The following is a 25,999-nucleotide window of genomic DNA, read 5'->3' as shown; positions in this document are numbered from 1 at the left end:
TCAAAATAATGAGAGGAAAATATGCATTAAAATGGTAATGTCCTAATTCTATTTTCTAAATACTGACTTCAGCTTCTAGTTGTAAATGATATAAGAAATTGGGCCACTCCACACTTACAGCATAAGTATTATACCCAATTAACTTTGCTCAACCCAAATTTTATTAACACAATCTTAAGATATCATTCAATTTTTAAATAATGGTCTAGTTAGTAAAAATTTAAGTTCAGTAACGACAGTAATTCTTTCCCCCAGACTATCAGGTTTCACTACTTTCTTCTTGAATCTCTTACTTTGTGAAACTAGTGGTCTTGCCATTTATATCTTAATATTTAGTGCCAATATTTAAATGTTTCACATTAACATCTACTTCTACCTAATCACTGATTTAGCAATGCTACCAACCTTATAAGCAGGCAAGAAAGAAAAATACTATATTCATTAGTAATTTTATCAAATGAATCTAGAAATACTGTCGGAAATTTCTATTTTTCTTTTTACAACTATATTTTCCTCATAAATTTAACTGATCTCTAATTATCACAAGTGTGTTAAACTACTTAAAATTTACCTTTCAGTGCCCAAATTCCTCAGTATCATCTTTTCTTTTTAAGAATGATAACAGTAATAGATACCTTTCTACTCCCTGCCAAACAATTAAAATGAGAAAGGGAAAAATCTTTGTTTTTGACTATTGTTATTGTTTCTTAATGCAAGCTTTAATTTCTGGGAAATTTGTCTTCATTTTTATATAGTTAAGCAATTAAATATTAAGGTTTTAAATTTTATCTCTTTACCTCCAACTTTTATTAACCTACAATAATAAACAAACAAACAAAAACACACTCTAGTACTCATACTTTTCTTATAAGTCAGAGAACACGTTAAACTACCAAGAAATACTGAGTTGGTAAAGTCAGAATTTTACGTTCTAGAATATATTAAGACTTTCTGTTTGTTAAAACAGGAAGCACTGGTCTCAGCATGGTTAAACATACTTTTAGTGTGATTTCTCCTCAATAACCTATTTTCCTTAAAAAAAATTGCTGACTTCAGGAAACATGAAATAATATGTAAATATCAAGTCAACATCCCAATGTGATTTTATGAAGTATTTGATAAGAGCCAAAAATGTAACAAGATGAGAACTGGATCTACTCTCCGTAAAGTATTTTTTCAATATGTACAAAAACCACCGTTGTGGGCAAATTATAGGGAAGAAAGTGGACAAACTGAGGCATTTTCACAAATTTAAAACTATTATAAAATACTTAGAAAATTTATATTAATCTGTATATTATTATCAATAATTCAACATGGTATTTGAAAAATGAATCAGCATATTCTTTGTCTAGCTATATTTTAATCTATTATTAACTTAGCCATTACCAACTTTGTAACAGATGTGTCAATAGATATTTCCTATATTCTTGCAGGAAGAAAACATATAATTTTAAAATGTCTGACAATTTTAAAGTAAAAGAAATACGTAACACCAAAATATGTCCTTATTTAAACATTTTTACCTCTTTGCTTTCCTCCATATCTGACTCGCTGCTGAATTCTTCAGTATTTAAATTTTCAAAGTCAGATTCTCCAACAGCAATTGGTACTGTCACAGTGAGGCTAGGGTTGTTTATAAATGACATGTAATCACTTTCATCCACGACATACTTTTCTACACTGCTGCCTATGCCACTAGTAGTTCCATTTCCATCTTTGAGATAATTGAGATCTTTGCCTATTTCTATGGTGGTATGATTGGAAATACAGCTGTCTTTCTTGTTATTTAGATCTTCAAGAGGTTTAATTTCATCTAAAGCTTTCTGTTTTCTAACAAAGGCTTTCTGAATAAATTCACGTATTTTTCTTTTAACAAAATCGATTCCTTTCTGCATCCGTCCCACAGCAATTTGGAGATTGTTCATTTCATTATCATCATCAGAGGCAGCAAGATTGTCAGAACTGAAGGAACTCAAAAGCAAGGCCAAGAAGAGGTTCAGAACCTAAAACACAGAAGGAAAACAGGTTATCAAAACATTTTATTGTTTCAATTGCTTTTAATCATGAGTTTTCCAAAAGCATTCTTGACATCTCATTTTATGCTACTAAGCATTTCTGCTACTTCATGATAAACTACCCTGGAAAAAAAAGTGAATGAGATTAAAAAAAAAAATACCTGACCAATACCAAACAATATTATTAGCACTATTTCCTTTTTAGTCATTGCAAAAATCACTGAAATCATTGTTGCTGGACATTTTTATATTAAGCTTAGTTCCAAAAGAGAAATATAGACAAGCGTACAGTGAAAAAAAAGTTTTACTTGGGGATGCTAAGTATTTTGATCATGTAACTGGATTTTCTAGGACACTGATAATTTATTGTGCTCTTATTCCTAAAACCAATGATGATTCTAATGTATTTCAATATAATTTTATTTTCTTGCCTCTGTATCTTTTTTGCACCTGGATAACTTGACAAATTAGAGAAAAAATTTACTTTTTGCTGGATGAAAAGTCTCAGTTTTTGATTCAGAAAATCATGACCACTATAATTATGCAATGATTGAAAATACTATAAAAATGATTGTTATACAAGAATAATATTATTAATATTGAATTAAAGATTTTGGAGTTGAAGTACTGCCATGAATAAGTCCACTGATTAGTCTGTAAATGGGGTCTTCAAAAATAGGGCCCACTGATATGAATGAGTGAAAGTGATGCTAAACCCACTGTGAACTTTAAAAAAAAAAGTAATTTACTAAGGAATACTGCACTGAGTCATGTAATTAGTTTCAGGATTTGATAAACAATGTCCATGAGTTGCTGATCATCTAAGCATACAGAATGAAAGAAGGATGTGGCAGTAAAGGAGGCCAAATGTAAAAAAGTAAATACAGGCTGCATATCCCTTATCCAAAGTGCTTGGGACCAGAAGTGTTTAGGATTTGAATTTTGGACTATTTGCATATGCATGATGTGATATCTTGGGGATGGGATACAGGCTTAAACAGAAAATGTATTTAAGTTTCACATACTCTTGCTACACATAGTCTGAAGGTAATTTTATAAAATATTTTTGAATACTTATGTGTATGAAACACAGTTTTGATTGTGTTTTGGCTGTGATCCTTCATAAGAGGTAAAATGTGGAATTTTCTACTTGCAGGGACATGCTGGTGCTCAAAAAATTTTAAACATTGGAGCATTTGGGATTTCAGGTTTTTAGATTAGGGATGCTCAGCTTGTAGTGCAAAAATGGGATCCTAGGAAAATTTTTAAGTAAAACTCCAACGAAAAGGATGCTGCATTCTTGCTATATGCTAAACTTTCTATTATGTTAATGCGACTTAGAGCAACTTTGTTGAACTAGTTGTAAGTTAGTCTAACCAATGGTGGAAAAATTAAAAATAAAAATGTGTAAGATCCGGTGAGAACTATGTGTAATTTTGAGAGTACATATTGACACATCTGCCAAACTTTACACCATAGCTCCTGATAATCAAACTAAGACCTGCTTGAAAAAAAAAATTATTTCCTGAACACGTAACATTTCTTTCTCATAAATTTAGTGAAGATTTTTTTTAAAAGCAGCCTTTTTGTATGTGGTGGTGCAGTGCTAAAAAATTTCTTACAAATATCTGCCAGACGATTTCTAACAGCATGATTCCCTTCATTCCATAAATTATGTGACATAGAAGAGCAAATCTTTTAGAATTAGATTGCCTGGTAAGAATCGATTTTCTGTCACTAACTGCATGACTCAAGGTAAGTAGTCTAACCAGTCTGAGTCTCAGTTTCTTCACTTATAAAATAATTATAATAATTTTTCCAACACGAAGCTTACAAGATTGTTGAAAAGATACAATGAAAGAATCTGTGTGCTCTCAGTACAACTGGCATGCAGTGAACCTTGAGAAAGTTTAGCTGTTCTTATTTTCGCGTTACAATTATCTAACCTACCCTCTGCAACACTCTATTTACTTTACTTCCCTAGAAATATCTGCGTGAGTCAAGCTAATCTCTTTGTCTGGGCCTCCTTTGTTACTAAAGGGCACCTGCATAACAGCTGACCCAGGTGTTTGGTGTGATCATGGCAATTTAAGGAAAGCTCACTGAGGAACTGAAAACTTGCCTCCTGTTTCACAAATGTGGCAGCTCTTTTAGTGAAATCAGTTCTTTCACAAGTATCTCCAAATTAATCTCTTGAGTGGAAATATTACCATAATTCCCATTTAACCCAAAATTGAAATATATTGTGTATGTTAATAGGTTCCCCATCCCAGTTCCCAGTTCATAAGAGAAGCCCCAAGCCTTCACATCTTCCATGTGTATTAGTGCCTTACCTTCACTTAGAGAGAGAGGAGATTGTGTTAGAGACTTCTACAACCACCCGTCTTCAAAAAAGTCACATTCTCTTTCTGCAGTACCTGCTATAAACCTATAAAAGGTCTTTGGTCACAGTGTTAGGAAATCAAGGATGGCTCATAAAAATCCTGGCTTGCCATGGCAAGCCTCCAGCCTTACACTTGTCACTCTGAATGATCTTTTTTTACTTTAAAAATCTTGACTTTTTTTTTGTTATACATCAAATGCATAAAAATTTGAAAAAATACACAAGAAAAAAAATTTAAATCATCAGCAATTTCACCAGAATAATAAATGCTAACAGTATTTCAAAAAAAAAATCCTGGCCTGGGGGGATGCAGACTGTGGCCCCACTTCTGTCTTGTCTGTGGACCAGCCTGACAGTCACATCTACTGTGACTATTACATCCATTGTGGTAGAGAGAGCCCCATAGGGCAGTTCATGTGTGTTGAGAGGAAATTATACCAGTTTACTTTTGGGAATTCTTCCCCTTTTCCAGTGAGGATGAGAGGGAAGAATTGTAGGAAGCAGTGTAGCAAGTCCATTCAGTCTTATTTAAGCAAGTGTGATATGAGCACATTTTCTTAATAGTGATAAATGTGATAGATATCACCACCTTAGCTACTCCAGAAATATATCCAGGTTATGACAAAGAGAAGAATTTTTTTTAACTGATACTCAAAACGAAAGTAGACTTTTTAATTTTCTCTTTTAAAAGCACAAAAATGTGTGTCAGTAGATGGAAATGATTATTTTATGAACTATGCATTTTATACATAATCTAAATTAATATTGATGCTATTCACAAGTATAGATATTTGATACTTCCTAAAATTCCCTTTTCAACTTGAATTCTCTGTACATACACAGAGATATGTTTATATATTAGAGCGATATGTTTACTTCAGTAAACTGAAATTATGATATGTGATAGGCTCCGTTTCTTCTTCTTTAAATCTACTCTGCATTCTCCTACTACATACATTTTACCAAAAAAATCACTTGTTCATTGTCACTTTCCTGATAAAAAGCCATTTGTAGCTTTGAATTGCCTAAAGGAAAATCCATTATGCAGAGTCAGCCTTATCATAAATTAGACTCTACCCAATCTGGTCCCAAACTTACTTTTTTTACTACTTTTTTTTTTTTTTTTTTTTTTTTTTACTACTCCCACTCCGAATTCTCTGTTGCATTCTGATAATCTAAATAACGCAATCCTGTCATATTTTATTTGTTTCTGTTCTGGGTAACCCTATGGCCCTTTCTTTCCATTCTTTGAAATCTTATACTTTTCTGAAAGCAAATAATTTAAAGTTATATTAGGAACTGTGGTGGCTTTAAAATTATCTACAAATTATGTGATATACTTCCTTTAAACATGCAGAGTCTTATTTATTTATTTTTGAGTCAGTCTCTGTCACCCAGTCTGGAGTGCAGTGGCACCCTCACGGTTCACCGCAGCCTCAACTTTCTGAGTTCAGGTGATTCTTCTGTCTTAGCCTCTGGAGTAGGTGGGATGGCAGGCACACCCCATCACGCTCAGCTAATTATTTATTTTTTTATAGAGACAGGGTTAGAGCCGAATTTCTAAGTATGAACTTTTCTTAGTGACTAGCTTCTAATAAATAGAATATGGCAGAAGCAATGGAATGTGACTTTAAGAGTAGAACATATTTTCTCTTGGATCACCTGCCCTGGAAGAAACCAGCTGCCATGCTGAACAGCCCTATGGAAAGGTCTATATAGAGAAAAACTGAGACTTTCAACCAATAGCCAACAAGGAACTGAGACTTCTTGCCAATAGTCATGAGACTGAGTGTCCTTGGAAGCTAATCCTCTAGTCCCAGTCAAGATGACTGTAACCTCAGTCAACATCTTGACAGCAACTTTATGATTGACCTCGAACCAGACCACCCAGAGCAAATTCCTGACTCACTGAAACTTTAAAATAATCGATGTTTGTGGTTTCAAGCTACTGTTTATATTTTTGGATTGTACCCTGTTTATATTTCTTGTTACTTCAAAATAAGATATAAATTATCTAAGCTAATACTAGAAAGACTAAAATCCAGCAATACATAGAAATAAAATGATAATACTTTGCCTTTTTCCTTTCCCTTTTTCTTCATTTGGGGACTTGGAGGTAACTTTTATGTGAGAGGAAATCAAGTCTATAGAGTATATACTTCAAAATATTTGTCTGATAACCCTTTTTCTATTCCACTGGTTTGGGTCCTTATGAAACAACTCAGTATAATTACTTTATATTTAAAGTACAAGAGCCTGATCCTTCCTATAATTATCACTGGGTATACTGTTCCCTGGTTTGGGATGGTTTACCTTTCTTACTACCAAACTAAATCTCAATTAAAGATATTTCACGCCTGTAGTTCCAGCTACTTGAAAGGCTGAGGCAGAAGGATAGCCAGAGCCCAGCAGGTTGAGGCTGCGGTGGCCGGGAGCGGCCACTGCACTCCAGTCTGGGCAACAGAGTGAGATTCCAACTCAAAAAAAAAGAAAAAAAAAAAGATATTTCAGGTCCAAACTCTGACAATTCCCTGATTGTAAAGAAATGCAACCTTCCTATTGTAAAGCAATGCTTCCATATGGTGAACTGGACATACAGCACTTTGTCATATTTTTGACACATATTAGATACTTCCTATTTTTAATCCTGTTTGAGTACATACAATAGCACCTTGTTATATTTATCTTTCTATCATCTTTTTCATGCTTCCAAGATTCAGAACACTGGAGCTGGGCATGGTTAATTTTACACAGAAATGATAATTAATGTTTGTTGAATCAATGCTATTGGTTCATACTACAGTTTCTAGGCACCCAAAACCCTGTGTGCTTTTAATGAATTAGGATTGCCACTAATTTTTTAAAACTCTAACTTGTAGAAAACCCAAATCTGAAACATTTTCAATTGATACTATTATTAGTGCTTGTAAATAAAATGTGCGATTGTTCTTAGTAATACTTCCACACTTTAGTACAGGAACTAAGGATAAAAGTCAGAAATTTCCTCTCCATGGAATAGTAAGAAGGATAATCATAAAAAGTAGAACTTTGGTTCAAAAGCTATTTTAAGGATTTATGCGGATTACAAGAGTCTAAACCATACTTGGCTTTTGCCATCATGAATAAAGGAGAATAGGAAGTGATCTTCATAAAAAAAATTATTCAGTTGAACATACTTTTTAGGGTTATAGTATGCTTTACTGAAAATGAGGAAAATGTTTTCGCTACATACCACAAGGTTTCCGATCACCATGACCATCATGAAGACAGTAAGGCACATGGTTTGGCCAGCAACCTCCATACAGTCCCACATGGTCTCTATCCACTCGCCACACAGCACTCGGAAGACAATCAGGAAGGAGTGGAAGAAGTCATGCATGTGCCAGCGTGGGAGTTCACAGTCATTGGAGATCTTGCAGACACATTCTTTGTAGCTCTTACCAAAGAGCTGCATGCCGACCACCGCAAAAATGAACACGATGATGGCCAACACCAGGGTAAGGTTCCCCAGAGCCCCTACTGAATTACCAATAATCTTTATCAGCATATTCAGAGTGGGCCAAGATTTTGCCAACTTGAAGACTCGGAGCTGGAAAGAAGAGCAAAAACACTGTTGAAAAACCTATAACATGTCTCAGTTGTAGAATGCTGAGTTATTTGTGTGTCAAACTATTATCTAGTAAATGTAGCAGTTATTTGATACCATGGGGTATTTTTTATTCTGAAATGGTTCATACTGTAAATAAATAATTATACAGTTTTTAACAATACAATACAACTTTTACAAGATCCTGCATACGCATATATAATATACTTTTGTTTTTCTTTAAGGAACTAAGACATCTAAGGTTAATGGTAGTTAATTAGCAGAGATTCTGTTTCAGAATAGCAGAAGTTCTCATTATTTAAGAGCCCAAAGTGGGGGCTCCGGTAAGATGGCGATGTCATAGGCGGGACCTTGAGATTCTCCGAAAGTGAGTTCCCAAAAAGACTCTTACTCTCCTTCCCCCACCCCCTTGCTCACTGCCAGTCGCACTGGTCTGAGGCCTGGAGACCCTTGGACCCACGCAAGGCTGAGTATTGAGGCCTCTCGGCTGCTACTGCTCCACTATAGGCAGTGTGTGGAGATCCCAGCTTCCTCCCCAGCTACAACATCTCACCCGGTGGCCCTTGGATACCACCTTGTGGCGATCTAGGTTCCCTTGCTGGTTACACTGATCCGCCCGGCACTCAGCAGCTGCCAGCTCTCTCCCAGACTGGGTGCCCAAACCAGCAGGCCCGGTGCTCACTCCTCAGAGTTCCAGCTCCCTGCACTGGGTTCTGGGCCCATGTGCCCTATTTTAAGCCGCTGTCACCCAGGGAGGCTCTAGGCGCCTGCCCCTCAGAGATACAAGCTCCATTCCTGCCCTGTGCCGGGACCCAAAGCTGCTACCACCACTCACCACCCGCCCTTTGGAGCTCCGTCCCCACTCTGACTGAGGCACCCAGCTTGGGACCCTGTGGTTGGGTAAGGGAACAGCACATCTTAAGGAGGTGCTGATCAGCCACTGTCAGCTCTCACCTCCAGAAGAGGGAAATCCCAGCTACCCCCTCCAACCCAGGCCTCTGGTGGCACACCAGATCAAGCGCCCAGCTGTTGCTGATCCCATAGCCCGTCATAGGGGATCACCCACGGACCCGGCTGGGTGGAGAGAAAGGATCCTTGAAAGAGGATCCACCCACCTTGGTCATTTCCCAGGAAGAGATTTACATTGCCCCACCCATCTATAAGTAGCCTCCACCTTGGTTTCTAGGGTAACATCGCTAAACAAGAGACAAAAGGCCCCCCCCATGCTGAATCAGTACAGGCAACTCAAGCCTGTCACAGACCTCTCAGGCAGCAAACAAAGGGAATCAACTCAAGCTTGGAGTAAATCTATCTGCCTGCAGTGAAAGCAAAGGGGAGGCCAGAGATAAGTGCTGAAGAGACTTTAGACACTCAGGAAAGACTCCAGAGCTAGTCTGGTTTCTTATTTTGATTTCTGATTTTATTGTTTTGACTGTTTGCTTTGCTCACTTTTGTTTGCTTTTTGATTTAGACTACCTGTTTGTGTTGGGGAAAAATGCATCAAAAAGCATGATATAATTGGACTGTATTATGTGATTACCAGAATGGTTTAGGGAATTTTCTTTGTGTGTCTGTTTTTCACTCTTTTCTGGCCTTGTGTCTCTTTTTCACTTGTTACTTTGTATGTATGTTTGTTTTGCCTCTCACTCTTCCCTCTCTCTAACTTCCTCCTGACCCCTCCCCCCCACTTCTTCCATTATTTTCCTTTTTTGTACTTCCTTTTGTTCTAGGGAACAAACCTAAACTCTGCTGCATGGACAGATTGTAAGGCAGTAGGAAATGGGTTCCAGTGTGCCCATGCACCTGTTGGTGGATATTGGGATCTGCAGATAGATTCTGAATCACAGCTTCCTCCCAATTAAACCTCAAAACTGCAAAAAGTACAGCCCCCAATCCACAGTCCAGCCTCAAAAGTGAACAAAGCCAGAGGACCTTCATAAGAAAGAACAGGAGATTGAACAAAAGAAGTAAAAGCAACCCCACCTTCCCAAAAAACAGAATTAAAGAAGGGGAGTGAAAGGGGGAGAGAGAAAAACCTACACAAATGAAGAAAAACCAAAAGAACATGGGTATCTCCCAGACCCCTGGGAGGGCAGACACTGAGAAAACTGACTTCGGAATGCAAACAATGAAGAGCCCCCAGAATAACTGGTTTCAAACGACAAACCTAGATATCAAGACATTAATGAAGCGATTAAAAAGAATTGAGGAGAGACAAGAAGAAACTAGAAATGAGTTGAAACTGAGACAACAGGAGTAAGGAATACTGTGAGTGAAATAAATAACAAACTGATAAGCATGGAAAGCAGAATTACTCAAGCAGAAGAAAGAATCTCAGAGCTTGAGGACCAAAATACAGAACTTATCCAAACTGTCAAAAACATAGGGAAAAAAGCTTAAAAAGACAGAACAAAACATTCAAGAGATGAGCAATTACTTCAAGAGACCAAATTGAAGAGTAATTGGCTGGCTCAGCCTGTAATCCTGCGCCTTTGGGAGGCTGAGGTGAGTGGATTGCCTATGCCCACGGGTTCAAGACCTGCCTGGGTAGGCGAGACCTCATCTCTATAATAAATCAAAAAATTAGCCGAGTGTGGTAGCGTGTGCCTGTAATTCCAGCTACTTGGAAGGCTGAGGTGGAAGAATCACCAGAGCCCAGCAGGTCAAGGCTGTGGTGGCCAAGAGTGGCCACTGCACTCCAGTCTGGGTGACAGAGTGAGACTCCAACTCACAAAAAAGAGAGAGAAACAGAGGCCACCTTGGAACAAACATTCCATGAGATTATTGAAGAAAACTTCCCTCATCTCATCAGTGACCCAAAAATTCAAACACAAGAGATTCAGAGAATCCCTGCAAGACAACAAATGAGAAGACCAACTCCCAGACACATAATAATTCACCTAAACAAAGTAGGTATAAAAGAAAAAATCCTAAAGGCAGCAAAAGAAAAAGGCCAGATCACCAACCATGGAAGACCAATTAGAATAGCAGCAGATTTATCTACAGAAATCCTGCAGGCTAGGAGAGCTTGGAGCTCTATCTTCAAAGTTCTAAAAGATAAACAATTTCAACCAAGAATAACCTACCCAGCCAAACTAAGCTCCATCAGTGAGGGAGAATTAAACTATTTCCCAGACATCCAATCCCTAAGAACTTATGCTGCCACCAGACCACCTCTACAAGAAACACTTAAGAAAGTACTAAACACAGAAGAAAAGGAAAACAGAACAACAACATTCTTCACAAGAGTACAGGAAAAAGAGTAAAACTCACACAAACCAACCCCAAAACCAAAAGAAAGACAACAAACTAAGAGGAACAACAACAATAACTCAATAAGAACCTTATGATAGGGATCAACTCTCACATTTCAATAATTAGCTTGAATGTAAATGGACTAAATGCACCACTGAAAAGACGTAGAATGGCAAAATGGATAAAATACCACCAGACAACAATCTATTGCCTTCAAGAGACCCATCTCACTAGAAAGGACACTCACAGACTCAAAGTAAGAGGATGGGAAACAAATTTCCAGGTGAACGGAACACAAAAGAAAAGAGTCGAGATCCTAATTTCAGACAAAATACCATTTAAGCTATCAAAAATTTAAAAAGATAAAGAAGGCCACTACATAATGATAAAAGGTTCACTCCATCAACAAGAAATATCTATCCTAAACATATATGCATTCAACATAGGAGCACCAACTTTCATAAAGCAGCTTCTAGGAAAACTCAAAAAATATATTGATTCTAAAACTATCATAGCTGGGGACTTTAATACCCCACTCACAACCCTAGACAGATCATCAGGACAAAAAATCAGCAATGAGATCTGGAACTTCAATGTGACTCTTGACCATATGGACTTAATTGATACCTACAGAACACTCCACCCAAAGACCACAGAAAATACATTCTACTCATCACCGCATGGAATGTACTCTAAGATCGACCACATACTTGGCCATAAATCAAGCATAAACAAATTTCAAAAGATCGGAATTTTATCATGCACCTTCTCAGACCACAGTGGAATAAAAATAAACATCAACACCAACAAGGTTCCCCCCAAACCCACAAAGACAAGGACACTAAATAGCATGATGCTAAACAACTCCTAGGTCAATGATGAAATCAAAACAGAGATTAAAAGATACCTGGAAACAAATGAAAATGAAGAAACATCTTACCAAAATCTCTGGGAGGCCATGAAAGCTGTAGTAAGAGGGGAATTCATATCTCTACCAACCCACATGAAGAAAATGGAAGGATCACAAATTAACAGCCTAACAAATCACCTTAGGAAACTAGAAAAGCAAGACCACCAAAACCCTAACTTCAGCAGAAGAATCCAGATCACCAAAATAAAAGCCCAAATCTGGGACTTAGAAGACAAAAAGATAATACAAAAAAATCAATGAAGCAAAAAGCTGGTTCTTTGAAAGGATAAACAAGATCAATGGTCCCCTAGCTAGACTGACCAAGAAAAAAAAGAGAAAAAGCCCAAATAAATACAATCAGAAACACAAAAGTTGAAGTTACATCTGACCCTGAAGAAATACAAAAGAGCATTAGAGACTACTATGTACACTTGTATGGAAACAAACTTGAAAACCTTAAGGAAATGGAAGACTTTATGACATCACATAACCTGCCTACATTGAAACAAGAAGAAATCGAGACCCTAAATAGACGAATAACAGTCAAGGAAGTTGACTATGTAATAAGTAAACTACCTACAAAAAAAAAAAGCCCTGGACCAGATGGCTGTCCAGCAGAATTCTATAAGAACTTTAAGGAGATGCTGATACCAATCCTACTGAAAGTATTCCAGGTGATTGAGAAAGATGGAACCCTCCCCAGATCATTTTATGAAGCTAACATCACACTGATACCCAAGCCAGGTATACCCAAGCCAGGTAAAGACCCAACAAAGAAAGAGAACTATAGGCAAATATCTTTGATGAATATAGATGCCAAAATTCTCAACAAGAAAGTATTCCAGGCAATTGAGAAAGATGGTACCCTCCCCAAATCATTTTATGAAGCTAACATCACATTGATACCCAAGCCAGGTATACCCAAGCCAGGTAAAGACCCAACAAAGAAAGAAGACTACAGGCAAATATCTTTGATGAACACAGATGCCAAAATTCTCAACAAGATCCTAGTAAACCGAATTCAACAACACATCTCAAAAATCATCCATCATAACCAAGTAGGCTTAATTCCTGGGACGCAAGGCTGGTTCAACATTTGCAAGACAATAAATGTAATTAAATACATCAACAGATATCAGAACAAAAACCACATGATTATATCATTAGATGCAGAAAAATCTTTTGATAAAATACAGCACCCTCTCTTGATAAAAACTCTCGAACATCTAGGCATACATGGAACACACCTCAAAATAGTAAAAGCCATCTATGAGAAACCCACGGCTAGCATACTCTTAAACAGACAAAAATTGGAAACATTTCCCCTGAAAACGGGAACAAGACAAGGATGCCCACTCTCTCCCCTCCTGTTCAATATAGTATTGGAAGCCCTGGCCGGAGCAATCAGAAAAGAGAAGGAGGTCAGGGGCATCCAAATAGGAAAAGAGGAAGTCAAGTTGTCTCTCTTTGCAGACAACATGATTGTGTACCTTGAAAACCCAAGAGAATCTGTCAAAAGCCTCCTTGCACTGATAAAGGACTTTGGCAAAGTCTCAGGGTATAAAATAAATGTGCAAAAGACAATCACATTTCTTTATACCAATAATAAACAAACAGAAACCCAAATAAAAAGCACAATTCCATTCACAATAGCCGCCAAAAAAAATGAAATACCTTGGCATCTTCCTAACCAGAGACGTGAAAGATCTTTACAGTGAAAACTACAAAACACTGCTCAAAGAAATCAAAGATGACACAAACAAGTGGAAAAATATCCCATGCTCATGAATTGGAAGAATCAACATTGTGAAGATATCCATCTTACCTAAGTCAATCTACAGATTTAATGCAATACCCATCAAATTACCAGCAACATTCTTCTCATAGGTAGAAAAAACAATACAGGGATTCATATGGAAACACAAATGACCAAGAATAGCCAGAACAATCCTCAGCAAAAAACAAAAACAAAGCAGGTGGTATCACATTACCAGACTTCAAACTTTACTACAAAGCTACAGTAATCAAAAAAGCTTGGTATTGATACAGGAACAGGCATATAGACCAATGGAATAGAATTGAGATTCCAGAAGCAAAATCTCAATTGCTCAACCAACTCATCTTCGACAAAGTCCCCATTACCTACCACTGGGGAGAGGAGAACCTATTCAGTAAATGGTGCTGGGAAAACTGGCTGACCACATGCAGAAGATTCAAACAAGATCCCTATCTATCCCCATACACAAAAATTAACTCCAAATGGATCAGAGACCTAAATGTAAAACCTCAAACCATAAGAACCTTAGAAAAGGCAGGACACACCCTTATCGAAATTGGAACTGGCATCCAATTCCTGAACAAAACCCGAAATGCACAGGCCATAAGAGATAAGATAGACAAGTGGGACCTCATTAAACTGACAAGCTTCTGCAAAGCCAAAGAAACCATCAAGAGAGCAGGGAGACAGCCCACAGACTGGGAAAAAGTATTTGCCAACTCCATGTCTGACAAAGGCCTAACATCTTGGATCTACGAGGAACGCAAATGCTGAAAAGAAAAAAACAAACAATCCCATTATAAAGTGGGCAAAAGATATGAACAGACACTTCTCAAAAGAAGACATCCAAGCGGCCAAAAGACACGTGAAGAAATGTTCAACCTCACTAATCATCAAGGAGATGCAAATTAAAACTACATTGAGATACCACCTAACTCCAGTCAGAATGGCAATTATCAATAACAAAAAATAACAGATGCTGCAGAGAATGTGGTGAAAAGGGAACACTGCTACATTGTTGGTGGGAGTGTAAACTAGTGCAACCTCTGTGGAAAGCAGGGTGGCGATTCCTAAAAGCTCTAAATATCGACCTCCCGTATGACCCCGCAATCCCCCTACTGGGAATATACCCTGAAGAACTCAAATCACTTTATAAAAAAGATACCTGCACACGTATGTTTATCACAGCATTGTTCACAATAGCAAGAACCTGGAACCAACCATACTGTCCATCAAAAGAGGACTGGATTAAGAAAATGTGGTACATATATACGATGGAATACTATGCAGCCATAAAAAAGAACAGAATCATGAATTTCGCAGCAACGTGGATGGAACTAGAGTCTATAATACTGAGTGATCTCTCACAGAAACAAAGATCTGAGTATCACATGTTCTCACTCATATAGTGGACCTTGAACCTCTATCATAATACTGTAAGAAAAGGATTGACAGTGGTGGGAAACTATGGTGGGGTGGGGAGGCGAAGGGAGGTGGTATTAACGGTAGTCAATATCTGTCTGGGGATGGGGAGACGCCCCTTATCAGCAAGGGTGCCTGAATGATACATATTTGTATACCTAACCCTTAACTGTTCCCCACAATTTCAAAATTAAAAATATGTTTATAAAAGCTCAAAGTGGATGTATTTTTCAGTGTACTTGAAATATGCTGAAGTGCAAATATGAAAATAATATTAACACTTAGAGTACATAAAGTTTATATGAAAAATGAACTAATTTAAATCTTTTGATTGTTTAACCTAGCTATTTCTTTACTTTGCTGTAACATTAGGCTATATTTTAAATATTTGTAATATTCAAAGAAAAAGTACTTGGACTTAAGTAAAAAGAATACTTTTTTAACTTTTATGTTTTCAGAGACTTAATCAATTCATTATAACATGTAACTGACTCTGTCACTATGTTTGACACATGGGTTGTACTAGCTTACAGTGGCCTCCAAAGTACCATTTATGGTTAAACAACAGCAGCATTTTATTTCTGATGCTCCAGTAAATGTCAGAATGAAAGCAGTACATTATTTAATGGCATTGAAATGACCCAAAGGAGCAAATATATGTACCCCAAGTGTTTAATTTATTTCCAGAGAATAAGTCATGCAAAAAAGCCTGACACATTAAGCAAGATGTTAATATCATGCTTCCAATTTCCTCAAGCTGCATTGTATTATCACAAAGGTTTACTGAGCATTTAAAAAAATTAGTTGTTCATATTACTTGTCTTATTTCTAATTTTTGCTCTATTTTTTGCATCCTTCTAGTTTTAAATTAGATCCATAATTCTCCTTGAGGACTAGGGAAGGAAACTATAGTTCTTAGGGGATCTCAACTCAAATTTGAACTTGAAAGTAGCAAGGGAAATATAAACAGATTTCACAGCAAAGTTTTGAACCAATCCCCTTTAAGCTAAATCATCTGTAGGTATCTGTTTTTGGTAACCATGTACAACCTCTGTTATTTGAAAATAAATCACAAAAAGTTAAAGCCAACTCAAAATAATAGCACAATAAAACACACCAAACTTTCAGTAGAAATGTGTCAAGTGATATTTTGTCTCTTAATATTAAAGTCCAAAAGTTTATAAAATATAAAGATCAAATGAAAGGCACTTTCTCTAAAATTAACAAAATATAATATAGGCAACTCTCTCAAAGAGTGGATTTGGTGACTGTCTGATCTGGCTGAAGCAGCAGGTATGTGGGGAGCTCTGCTTGTCCTCCAGTACACTGTTTCCTGTCTCCGTTCTTGACTTCCATGGGGCTGTGGTGAGTAATGAGCAATTCCATAATTCCTTAGTTCCTGACAGAAATGAGAGTTCATCCTAGGTCCCAAGGAAGACTTATACATGGCTATGCAAACCTCAGATAACTGAGGGTTGACTATGGTTTTGTTTAATTGTGATTTGAATTTATGTGTGGCTCCCTTTTCTTCTCTCTATTAACCATGCCATTCAATTACTAAGGAGAGAACTGTAGACTGTTCATTTGAATGAACTTTTTCTAGTAAAATCATGATGACGAATACCATCTGGTGCTAGGACACCAATTTGTTTGAGAAGTGCATTCAAAAAATATTATGATTATAGGAAATCTTATAATTATTATTAAATAAGAATGAAACTAATTAATTATAAAAGAAAATATTATAGACACTCCCAGTTAATTTACCAGCCGGAATGATCGGAGAACTGACAATCCTTCCACGTTTGCCAAACCAAGTTCCATTAAACTAAGGCTCACAATAAAACCATCAAAAATATTCCAGCCTTCTTGAAAGTAATAATATGGATCCATGGCAATTATCTTGAGAAACATTTCTGCTGTGAAGATCCCTGTGAAGACCTAAAAGAGAAATTTGGTTTATTACATGAACAAATACTCTTTTTTTTTTTTTTGAGTTGGAGTCTCATTCTGTCGCCCAGACTGGAGTGCAGTGGCCACTCCCGGCCACCGCAGCCTCGACCTGCTGGGCTCCGGCGATCCTTCCGCCTCAGCCTTCCGAGTAGCCGGAATTACAGGCACGCGCTACCACGCCTGGCTGATTTTTTGATTTATTCTGGAGATGAGGTCTTGCTGCCCAGGCGGGTCTCAAACCTGCAGGCTCAGGCAATCCACTCACGTCAGCCTCCCAAAGGCGTGGGATTACGGGCTATAAATACTCTTGAAACATGAATAATTGCTGAACAATTTAATTTACTCCCAACAAATCAAAAGTAAATTCTGAATTTTAAAAATTGTTTTGAGTCTAACAAATTGGTACCATCAAATGCTTTGTATTTGAATCAATAGTTAATTGTTCACCATATTTAAAGTTTGTCAAGTGACGAAGAGCACATTAAGGTAATAAAACTAATATTCTCTTCATATGAAAGGTGCAACTGACTCATTGCGATCAACTGTTTGTCTCTGCCTCTGATCGCTGTAGCCCTCCAAAAACTTACCAAATAATTACTAAATAGTACTGATTTCAGTCACCAAGCAGAATGAATTGGTCCCCTCCCATGTCCCTGCAGATGAAACTGGTGCTAAGGAGCCTCCAAGAAAGCCTTAATAAGCATGCTCACTGCTATCTCTACAGATAGCGAAATACTAAAAAGAAAACAAACCAAAATTCCCTTTGCTGGCCAAAGTGAAGAAGCATTTTTCATTCTCCATTTTCATTCTCTACAACTATTCCAAATTTTCTCTTTCCTCCACATATCTTCAACCATCTTTCCTTATCCTACGCTCTCAGTACTTCTGAGTCTCAGAGGTGATGAGACAGTAACCCGACCTTTTTGTTTCCCTTTATCTACACGCTGCTTACATCCATACCTGTGTTTTGCTTTTTTCTTCTTGTTAAAAACTTGAGCTTTTAATCTTGAGTTATCTCTCCAATTGTGCTATGCATCTTTCTTGGACTTTGCAAGACATTTGCTTTCCCAATTAACCTATGCTTTCAACCTTTTTCTGCTGCTGGTTGCTTCCTGTTTTTTGTTTGTTTTTGTTTTTGTTTTACAGGAAGCAACAAATAGTCCTCCATCTTAAAAATACCTCCACTGTCATCAGAGAAACTCTGCTTGCATTCTACTTCCCCTTCTCACTACCATCATCTATCCTCTCCTTTAGCCAGACATCTTTACGAGGTCGTATGCTTGTCTACACTCACAAGTTCAATTTCTTCAATTTACTCCATAAGCATCCAAACTGCTTTAACCAACTCGCCAACAAAACCAGCATCATCATAACTAAATCTAATGGAAAGTTTTAGTAGTTTGCCTTTGAGAAGTTTTTGACATTGTTTTCCATTCCTTGCTCCTTGAAATATTTTCTGACCTTGATTTCTGTGATTTACACATCCCTGTATGCTACTCAGTTGCATTTCTTCTTTCAACAAATCATTCAATACTGAATTTCTTCAGAGCTCTCTCTAAGACCCTCTTACTCTAATTTTTCCCTTACAATAAGTTACATTTTTATCATCAGTTTACATTTTGAGATCTATTTTTCTGTTCAGGCATATCTCCTAAGCTCCAGAACTGCACACTCACTTGTCTATTCAATATCTCTATTTAGCTATCTCACAGGTATTTCAAACTCAATAGGTCCAAAATTCACCTTACCACATTTCTACACCGTTTTGCTTCTCTTCTGATCTTTGCTAACTCAGTAAATGGAATCTCTTTCTACCTAGGTGGCCAGCACAGAAACCTGAGAGTCCTAGTGACTTTTCCAAATATCTCTTGAATACTTCAGATATAATTGCATAAATAAAATATAATATATGTAAATACTTCTAATATAATTATATGCTTCAAATTGAAATTCACTTATGCATATATTGGTATTACTCATTTTTTTCTTCTTTTTATTGTTAAAGTGGAACTCTATTGTTTGACTATTTCAAGGTCATTTAAATAATATATAGAACTTTTGCCTCCTTTTTTCCAAGAAAATTTTACCTACCCCAAAATTTCAAAGATGTCCTCCCGTACTTTATTTCAGAAGTTTTGCTGTTTTCGCTTTAATGTTTAGGCTACAATCCATATTGATTTTGACATGTGGTGTGAGATTGAAAGCGAAATTCATTTTTTTTCCACACTTACCTAAGCACTGCAGAAATTTTCTTGAAAACACTTCCTTTTTTTATTTCTTTGGTGTCTTTGTAAAAAGTCTAATAACATAGTTTGAATCTATCTATGAACTCAACATTATGCTCCATCAATATCTTTGTTTATGTCAATATCACAGATTCTTGAATAAGGTGGCTTTATAATAAGTCTTTAAGTCAGGTATGTTAATTCATTATTCTTTTATTAGTATTATTTTGACAATTTTAAGTACTGGACATTTCCACATACATTTTAAAGGCAGTTCATCAATTTTTACAAAGAATTTCTGTTTAGATTCTGAGTGAGATTTGGTTGAACTGATAGAATAAATTTGGGTAGAAGTAGTTTCTTAATAATATTGAATCTTCTATTTCATGAAAATATATTTCCATTTATTTAAATCTTTAATTATGCTCAACTATGATCTGTAGTCTTTAGTGTAGATGTATTGCAATGATTAGCTAAATTTATTATTAAGCAATGTGTGGTTTTATATTAAGTCAATAAAATATTTAAATTAATTGTTTAGTTTTAATAATTGTTTTGCAGATTATTAGGAATTTCTACATATATAATCATGTTGATGAAATGAAGATATTTCTTCTACATTTCAATATTTATATATGCTATTTGTGTGGTGTTTTTTTTTTTTCTCTATTACACTTGGTAACATTTCAGTACAAGGTTGAATAGAAATGGCAAATTTTAGCCAGGCTCGGTGGCTCAGCCTGTAATCCCGTGCCTTTGGGAGGTTGAGGTGAGTGGATTGCCTGAGCCCGCAGGCTCGAGACCCGCCTGGGCAGCAAGACCTCATCTCTACAATAAATCAAAACATCAGCCGGGCATGGTAGCGCATGCCTGTAATTCCGGCTACTTGGAAGGTTGAGGAGGAGGGATCGCCAGAGCCCAGCAGGTCGAGGCTGTGGTGACTGGAGCGGCCACTGCACTCCAGTCTGAACGACAGAGTGAGACTCCAACTCAAAAAAAAAGAAAGAAATTGCAAATTTTGACATCTTTGTCTATTTTTAGAGGCTAGCACACCATTTTTTTAGGAGTAAACATTCAATATTTCAATATTTTACTGATAAGTAAAATGTTAGCTGTAGGCTTTTATTAGATGTCCTTAATCAACTTGAGAAAGCTACCATCTATCCCTAGTTTACTCATAAAAGGCTGTTGAGTTTGTCAAATGCTTTTCTGCATCTATTGAGATAATCTTACGCTTTTCTTTCCTTTATTCTAATATGATAAATCAATTGATTACTTTTCAAACATTAAATGAATCTTGTTTTTCTGAGATAAACTCCACTTGTTCAAGAAGCATGCATTACCTTTCTATCTATTGCTGGATTTGTATTAATAATATTTTGCTAATGATTTTTACTTCTATGTTCAAGAGGGGGCTGTCCTATAATTTTCAGAAATTAACATTTTACCACTTTATATAAAATGTTCTAATCTTTGCATATATTTTACACTTATGCTATAACCACTTGTTTTAAACAGTTGTGCTTTTAAGAATATAAGAAAGAAAGACAGTATTTTATATTTACCAACATTTATTCATTTCTAGTGGCCATCATTTCCAGATCCAAATTTACATTTGATATTTTTTCCCATTCAGCCCAGAGAACTTACTTTAGCATTTCTGGTAGTGTAGTTCTGATGGCAACATCACTAGTTTTTTGTTTATCTTCAAATTCTTTATTCACATTCATTTTTGATGAATAGTTTCACTATCTGTAGAATAGGCTTTCCTTCCTTCCTTCCTTCCTTCCTTCCTTCCTTCCTTCCTTCCTTCCTTTCTTCATCAGGCCACTTTCTTCTGGCCTGAACTACTTCTGATGAGATGTTATCCCCATGTATATAATTATTTTTATTCTAGTTACTTCTGAAGTTTTTTGTTGTTGTTTCAGCAGCAAGACTAAGATGTGTCCAAATGTAGTTTACTTTGTATTTATTCTTATTGAGGTTCACCAAAATTTTATAAATTAACATTAAGGTATATAAGTTAATGTTTTTCATCAACTTTGGGACATTTTTGGCTATTGTTTCTTCAAATAATTGCTTTGTTCCATTCTCTCTTTTTTTCTTCTGATACTCCCATTATGTAAATATTAGGCTACTTGATATTATCCCACAGTAGTATCAGACTCAGTTCATTTTTCCCTTCAATTTATTCCCTAGTATAATTTTTATTGGATAATTTTTATTAATTTGCTTAAGTTTCAACAACCATTTCTTCTGACATCTGAATTTTCTCTTAAACCCACCCAGTGGTAACTCCTCAGTACAAGATTGAATAGAAATGGCAAATATTGACAAATGTGTACTTTTCCTTTTTTTAAAATTTCATTTTAAAGATATGGGGTACATTTCAGGTTAGGTATACAAATGTTCATTATGCAGGTATCCTTGTTGATGAGGTGTGCCCCTCCCTCCCCAGTGTGTACTTTTCAATTCTAAGATTTCTAGATTATTATTTTATAGTTCACATTTTCCTGCTCATTGTCTGTTTTTCCTTATGAATATGTTTTTCCTTAAAATTTTCAAGATCAAGGCTGTTGATCTTTTCCAATAACCAACTTTTGAGTTTCTTGATTTTCTCTATTGATTTTCTATGCTTTATTATATATTTCCTTCTGCTAACTTTGGGTTTTACTTGCTCTTGTTTTTCCATAGGCATTTGTAATGTACATTTCTCTCTAAACATTGTTTTAGCTACCACCATTAGAGTCATTGGCATGTTTTTATTTTCAGTCATCTTAATGTACTTTCTAATTTCTCCTAGGATTTCTTCTTTAACCCATTGACTGTTTAAGAATAACTTATTTAATTTCTACATATTTGAAAATGTCCCACATTTATTTGTTAGAAATTTCTAATTTCATTTCATTATTAGAAAAATACTTTGAGATTAGTCTTTTTACGTTTATTAAAACTTGTTTTATGACCTAATATATAGCTTATCCTAAGGAATGTTCCATAGGCATTTGAAAAGAATGTGTGTCATGCCTATGTATTGTCTACTATTCCATGATTCACCTCAAATACAAACCTTACTTTCCTTAACACATAAGAGAAGACCCATTTTGAATTGTCCATCTATTGCTTATGTCTTTCCAGAATCCACTCTCCTTTCTTCTGGTAATGGTATCTTACTTTTTTCCCTCATAATTCCACTCATTTACTCTGTCTCTAATGATAAGATATGATTCTGATTTAGATAAATATGGCATTCTAACCCTAGAACTAGACTGACTGACTGGCTTAGAAATGGTCATGTAACTGCAAACAGATCAGTGATATTTAATTATTGGGTCTTCATTAAAGCTACTAGTTAGGAAGCACAATCTTTCTGTTCAGGGAGCTACCTTGGTAAAAAAAAAAAAAAAAAGTTGGTAGAACCTTGGCAACAATAGGAAAGCACCTAGTCAGGGAGATGGTAAAAAATATTAGGAAGAAGTAAGGAATAAGCAGAGTCCCAATGACATTGGCTGAGAATCTGAATCTAGACAGGTTAGTACCTATAGTAAGTACCTTGCTTCACTTGCCCATTTTTTAGAGATAATATTGAAGAAGTTCTCATATATGTAAAAATTTGGACAAGGTAATATTGTCTTTTCCTACTCTAAGCTTCTATCATTTTTTACTATACCTTGCAACAGTCCTTGAAATAGCTATAGAGTCTACTGTAGCTTTCAGACCTTTCATTTCTCTATCAATTCCTCATAAATATGGATTCTTCAATTGTAAAATATAGACAATTACAGTATAATTAGGATTGATATTTCAGAAATTTATATAAAGAAAGATTTCACATAAACAATTTAGTCCAGTACCTAATACAAAATAAGAAGTCAATGTGTGTTAACTTTATCATTTGATTCGGTTAAGACTTATCTGAAATATAATTTAAAAATACAGTGACCACCTCAGGGCCTAAAAATATTGTATATAATACTTTAGATCATATTATTTACATCTATATATAACTGGTTTTATACATTCTAAATGTTTATTTATCAAATTAAAAGATGCATGTGAACTTAATATTAGCATTTTATATTTTTGTTGCATGATTTTATTAATTTTATTTCTCTGTATAAGGCCATTCTACTTTCATTTCTATTATTCTACCATGTATCTAGTGAATGTTAATATATATTTTAATGTAAATATATGCAGAACTCATAATTTATAAATTCCTAAAATTATAGAAGAAACAAATGATAATAATCCCTTCTCTCATATTTCCTCCCAAAATAATCCATCTTTAGGTATTTACAAATATTTCAAAATAATCTGACTTGGTATATCTTCTAATTAGTTTGGTAAATGTAGACATGTCCTAAAGGATTTCTTCTAAATACTTGAGAAATATCTCAGGATCTTGTTATCATAAATCAAATTCTTCCATCATTCATAATTATCTTTCTAATAAATGAGCAATTTAAATTCAATTCTAAATCAAATTGTACATAAAATCACTGAGTCTCCTGCACTGTGTTGAATGGTAGCAATATATTTTGTTATTTAAAAAAAGGATGCTAAACTTTTGCTATCTGAATGTACTTGGCCAATTAGATGATATTTAGTTTGAGAGTGACATGTGAAATTCATTAAGGCAATCACAAATTCTTTCAGTGGGAAGAGAAACTCTCGATGAGCCTTACCAGGTTCCCAACAGACAGCACACTGCTGAACTGCTCCGTCATAGGATAGTGCTCCATGGCCATGAAGAGAGTATTCAAGACAATGCAGATGGTGATGGCCAGGTCAACAAATGGGTCCATCACAACCAGGTTGACAAGGTGTTTTACTTTTAACCATGGTTTACAACAGTCCCAAATCAAACACATGTTAGCAAATTTATACCAACAAGGTGGGCATTTCTGTCTGGATTCTTCAAGTTCTGGAAGAAAAAATGTTAGAATTCTCATGAAAACTGTTTATTTTCTATTAAGCAATGTTTAAATTAAAGGTAAGTTTTTAAAAAAATCTAAATATCTAAAGTTGTTGAAAGGTACTATGGGCCAATCTGATAATGGCACGGGGCAAACTTACAATGGGCTTGCTGTCATAGAAAGAATGAATACAGAAAGACTAGTAAGTTTTCCAAATTTATCTTGACTAACCATAGTTTCCAGGATTCTATCTGCAGCATTTAACTCTCTGATAATTATCTTGAAGGTCACCAGAAACTAATGAGTAGAATTTGCAATAAGTATGCTTAAAGCCCATCTGTGTTTCAGACAAAGGAAGAGGCATACATGTTATCAAACTTCTTAGAAGATGACTGAAAAACCTTAATCAGTTGTGCTGAATTGCCATTTATTACATTGCATATGTTTTGGGGGCCTTCTAATAAGATAATGTTGCTGATATCACCAGCCTCACTTAAAAGTCTCAAATTAAGTTCTATTAGATTATAGACTTGCATATTAAAGTCAACAAAGTTTGATGTCTCTACATTTTTAAATTTAATTAAAGGGTACAAAAGAGGAGGAAATACTCCAACCTAAGAAACTCACTTTTAGTATAAATCATCATTTCACAAAGTGGCACTCAAGTACTACTGCTAAAATACAGCAAGATTTTGGGTGGAACAAGTACGGAATGCACAGATTATCATGGCAAGCATTTATTTTAACATACTTAACTCTAGAACTCTCATACCAAACTTAGGATACAAAATGTAATACTAAAATAAATGTATTTAAGAAAAAAGTACAATAATTTCAAAAATGTTAACTAAATAACAGGGGAGAGAAGACCGAAATGCACAGAATTTTAAGGTGATACCCAAAATATCAAAACTCTGTAAATACTGGCAAAGAATTTTGGGGAATTGGAAAGTGGAAAATTATCTACCATCTTCTTTTGACAAAATGATCTTTTAATCAACTTATGAGTCGGAAAAAGATGCTGATTTTATTTTGTTTTCTGCCAATATCCTTGCTGAATACCCTATTGCCTGTTGTGCCAAACATGGAACCATCACCTCTTAGCACTAAAATAGAGCAAAGGTTTCTTTTTTTTTCAGCCATGTCATATCTGTCCATGCCTGGCATGGCTTACTACGAAGTAAACCTTGTAAGGACAGAGCCAGCATATGAAATGGACAATCATGATCACAGCCAATAATTTGTGTTTAACTGACCAACATTTGCCACTAACTAATACTATAAAGTTTACCATTACTAATTAGTTTTTTTTTTTAACAGAATTCCATTAAAGGTAGATTCTTCAATTGTCTCTGGATGCTGAAATTCTTCAAGTGCATAGTTTATTTCCACTTCTCTTAATATGTAATTTTATAAGCAATAAGGGATATTTTATTTGTAAATCAGAGAAAAATACAAATATAGTTATCATACACTACATATTTTGTAGATAGTTTTAAACTCCCAAATAACCTCACATTTACATTGAAA

The 25,999-nt window shown here is 35.6% G+C and overlaps 1 protein-coding gene across 1 annotated transcript in view; it reads right to left on the bottom strand.

Moving 5' to 3' along the window:
- SCN2A (sodium voltage-gated channel alpha subunit 2) overlaps window positions 1–25,999 on the bottom strand; it is a 138,318-nt gene that overhangs the window by 34,905 nt on the left and 77,414 nt on the right. Inside the window, exons 15-18 of the mRNA XM_021713178.1 lie at window positions 24,239–24,477; window positions 17,140–17,313; window positions 7,634–7,990; window positions 1,527–2,006 (exon numbers count right to left, since the gene is read on the bottom strand). Coding sequence (XP_021568853.1) covers window positions 1,527–2,006; window positions 7,634–7,990; window positions 17,140–17,313; window positions 24,239–24,477 — 1,250 coding nt within the window. The remainder of the gene's footprint in view (window positions 1–1,526; window positions 2,007–7,633; window positions 7,991–17,139; window positions 17,314–24,238; window positions 24,478–25,999) is intronic.

This window comes from Carlito syrichta, unplaced genomic scaffold (assembly GCF_000164805.1).
Source record: "Carlito syrichta isolate Samal-C Ts95f unplaced genomic scaffold, Tarsius_syrichta-2.0.1 Scaffold304334, whole genome shotgun sequence".
Lineage (NCBI taxonomy): Eukaryota > Metazoa > Chordata > Mammalia > Primates > Tarsiidae > Carlito > Carlito syrichta.
The sequence above is the reverse complement of the archived record's forward strand: the minus strand, read 5'-3'. Positions and strand labels throughout refer to the sequence as shown.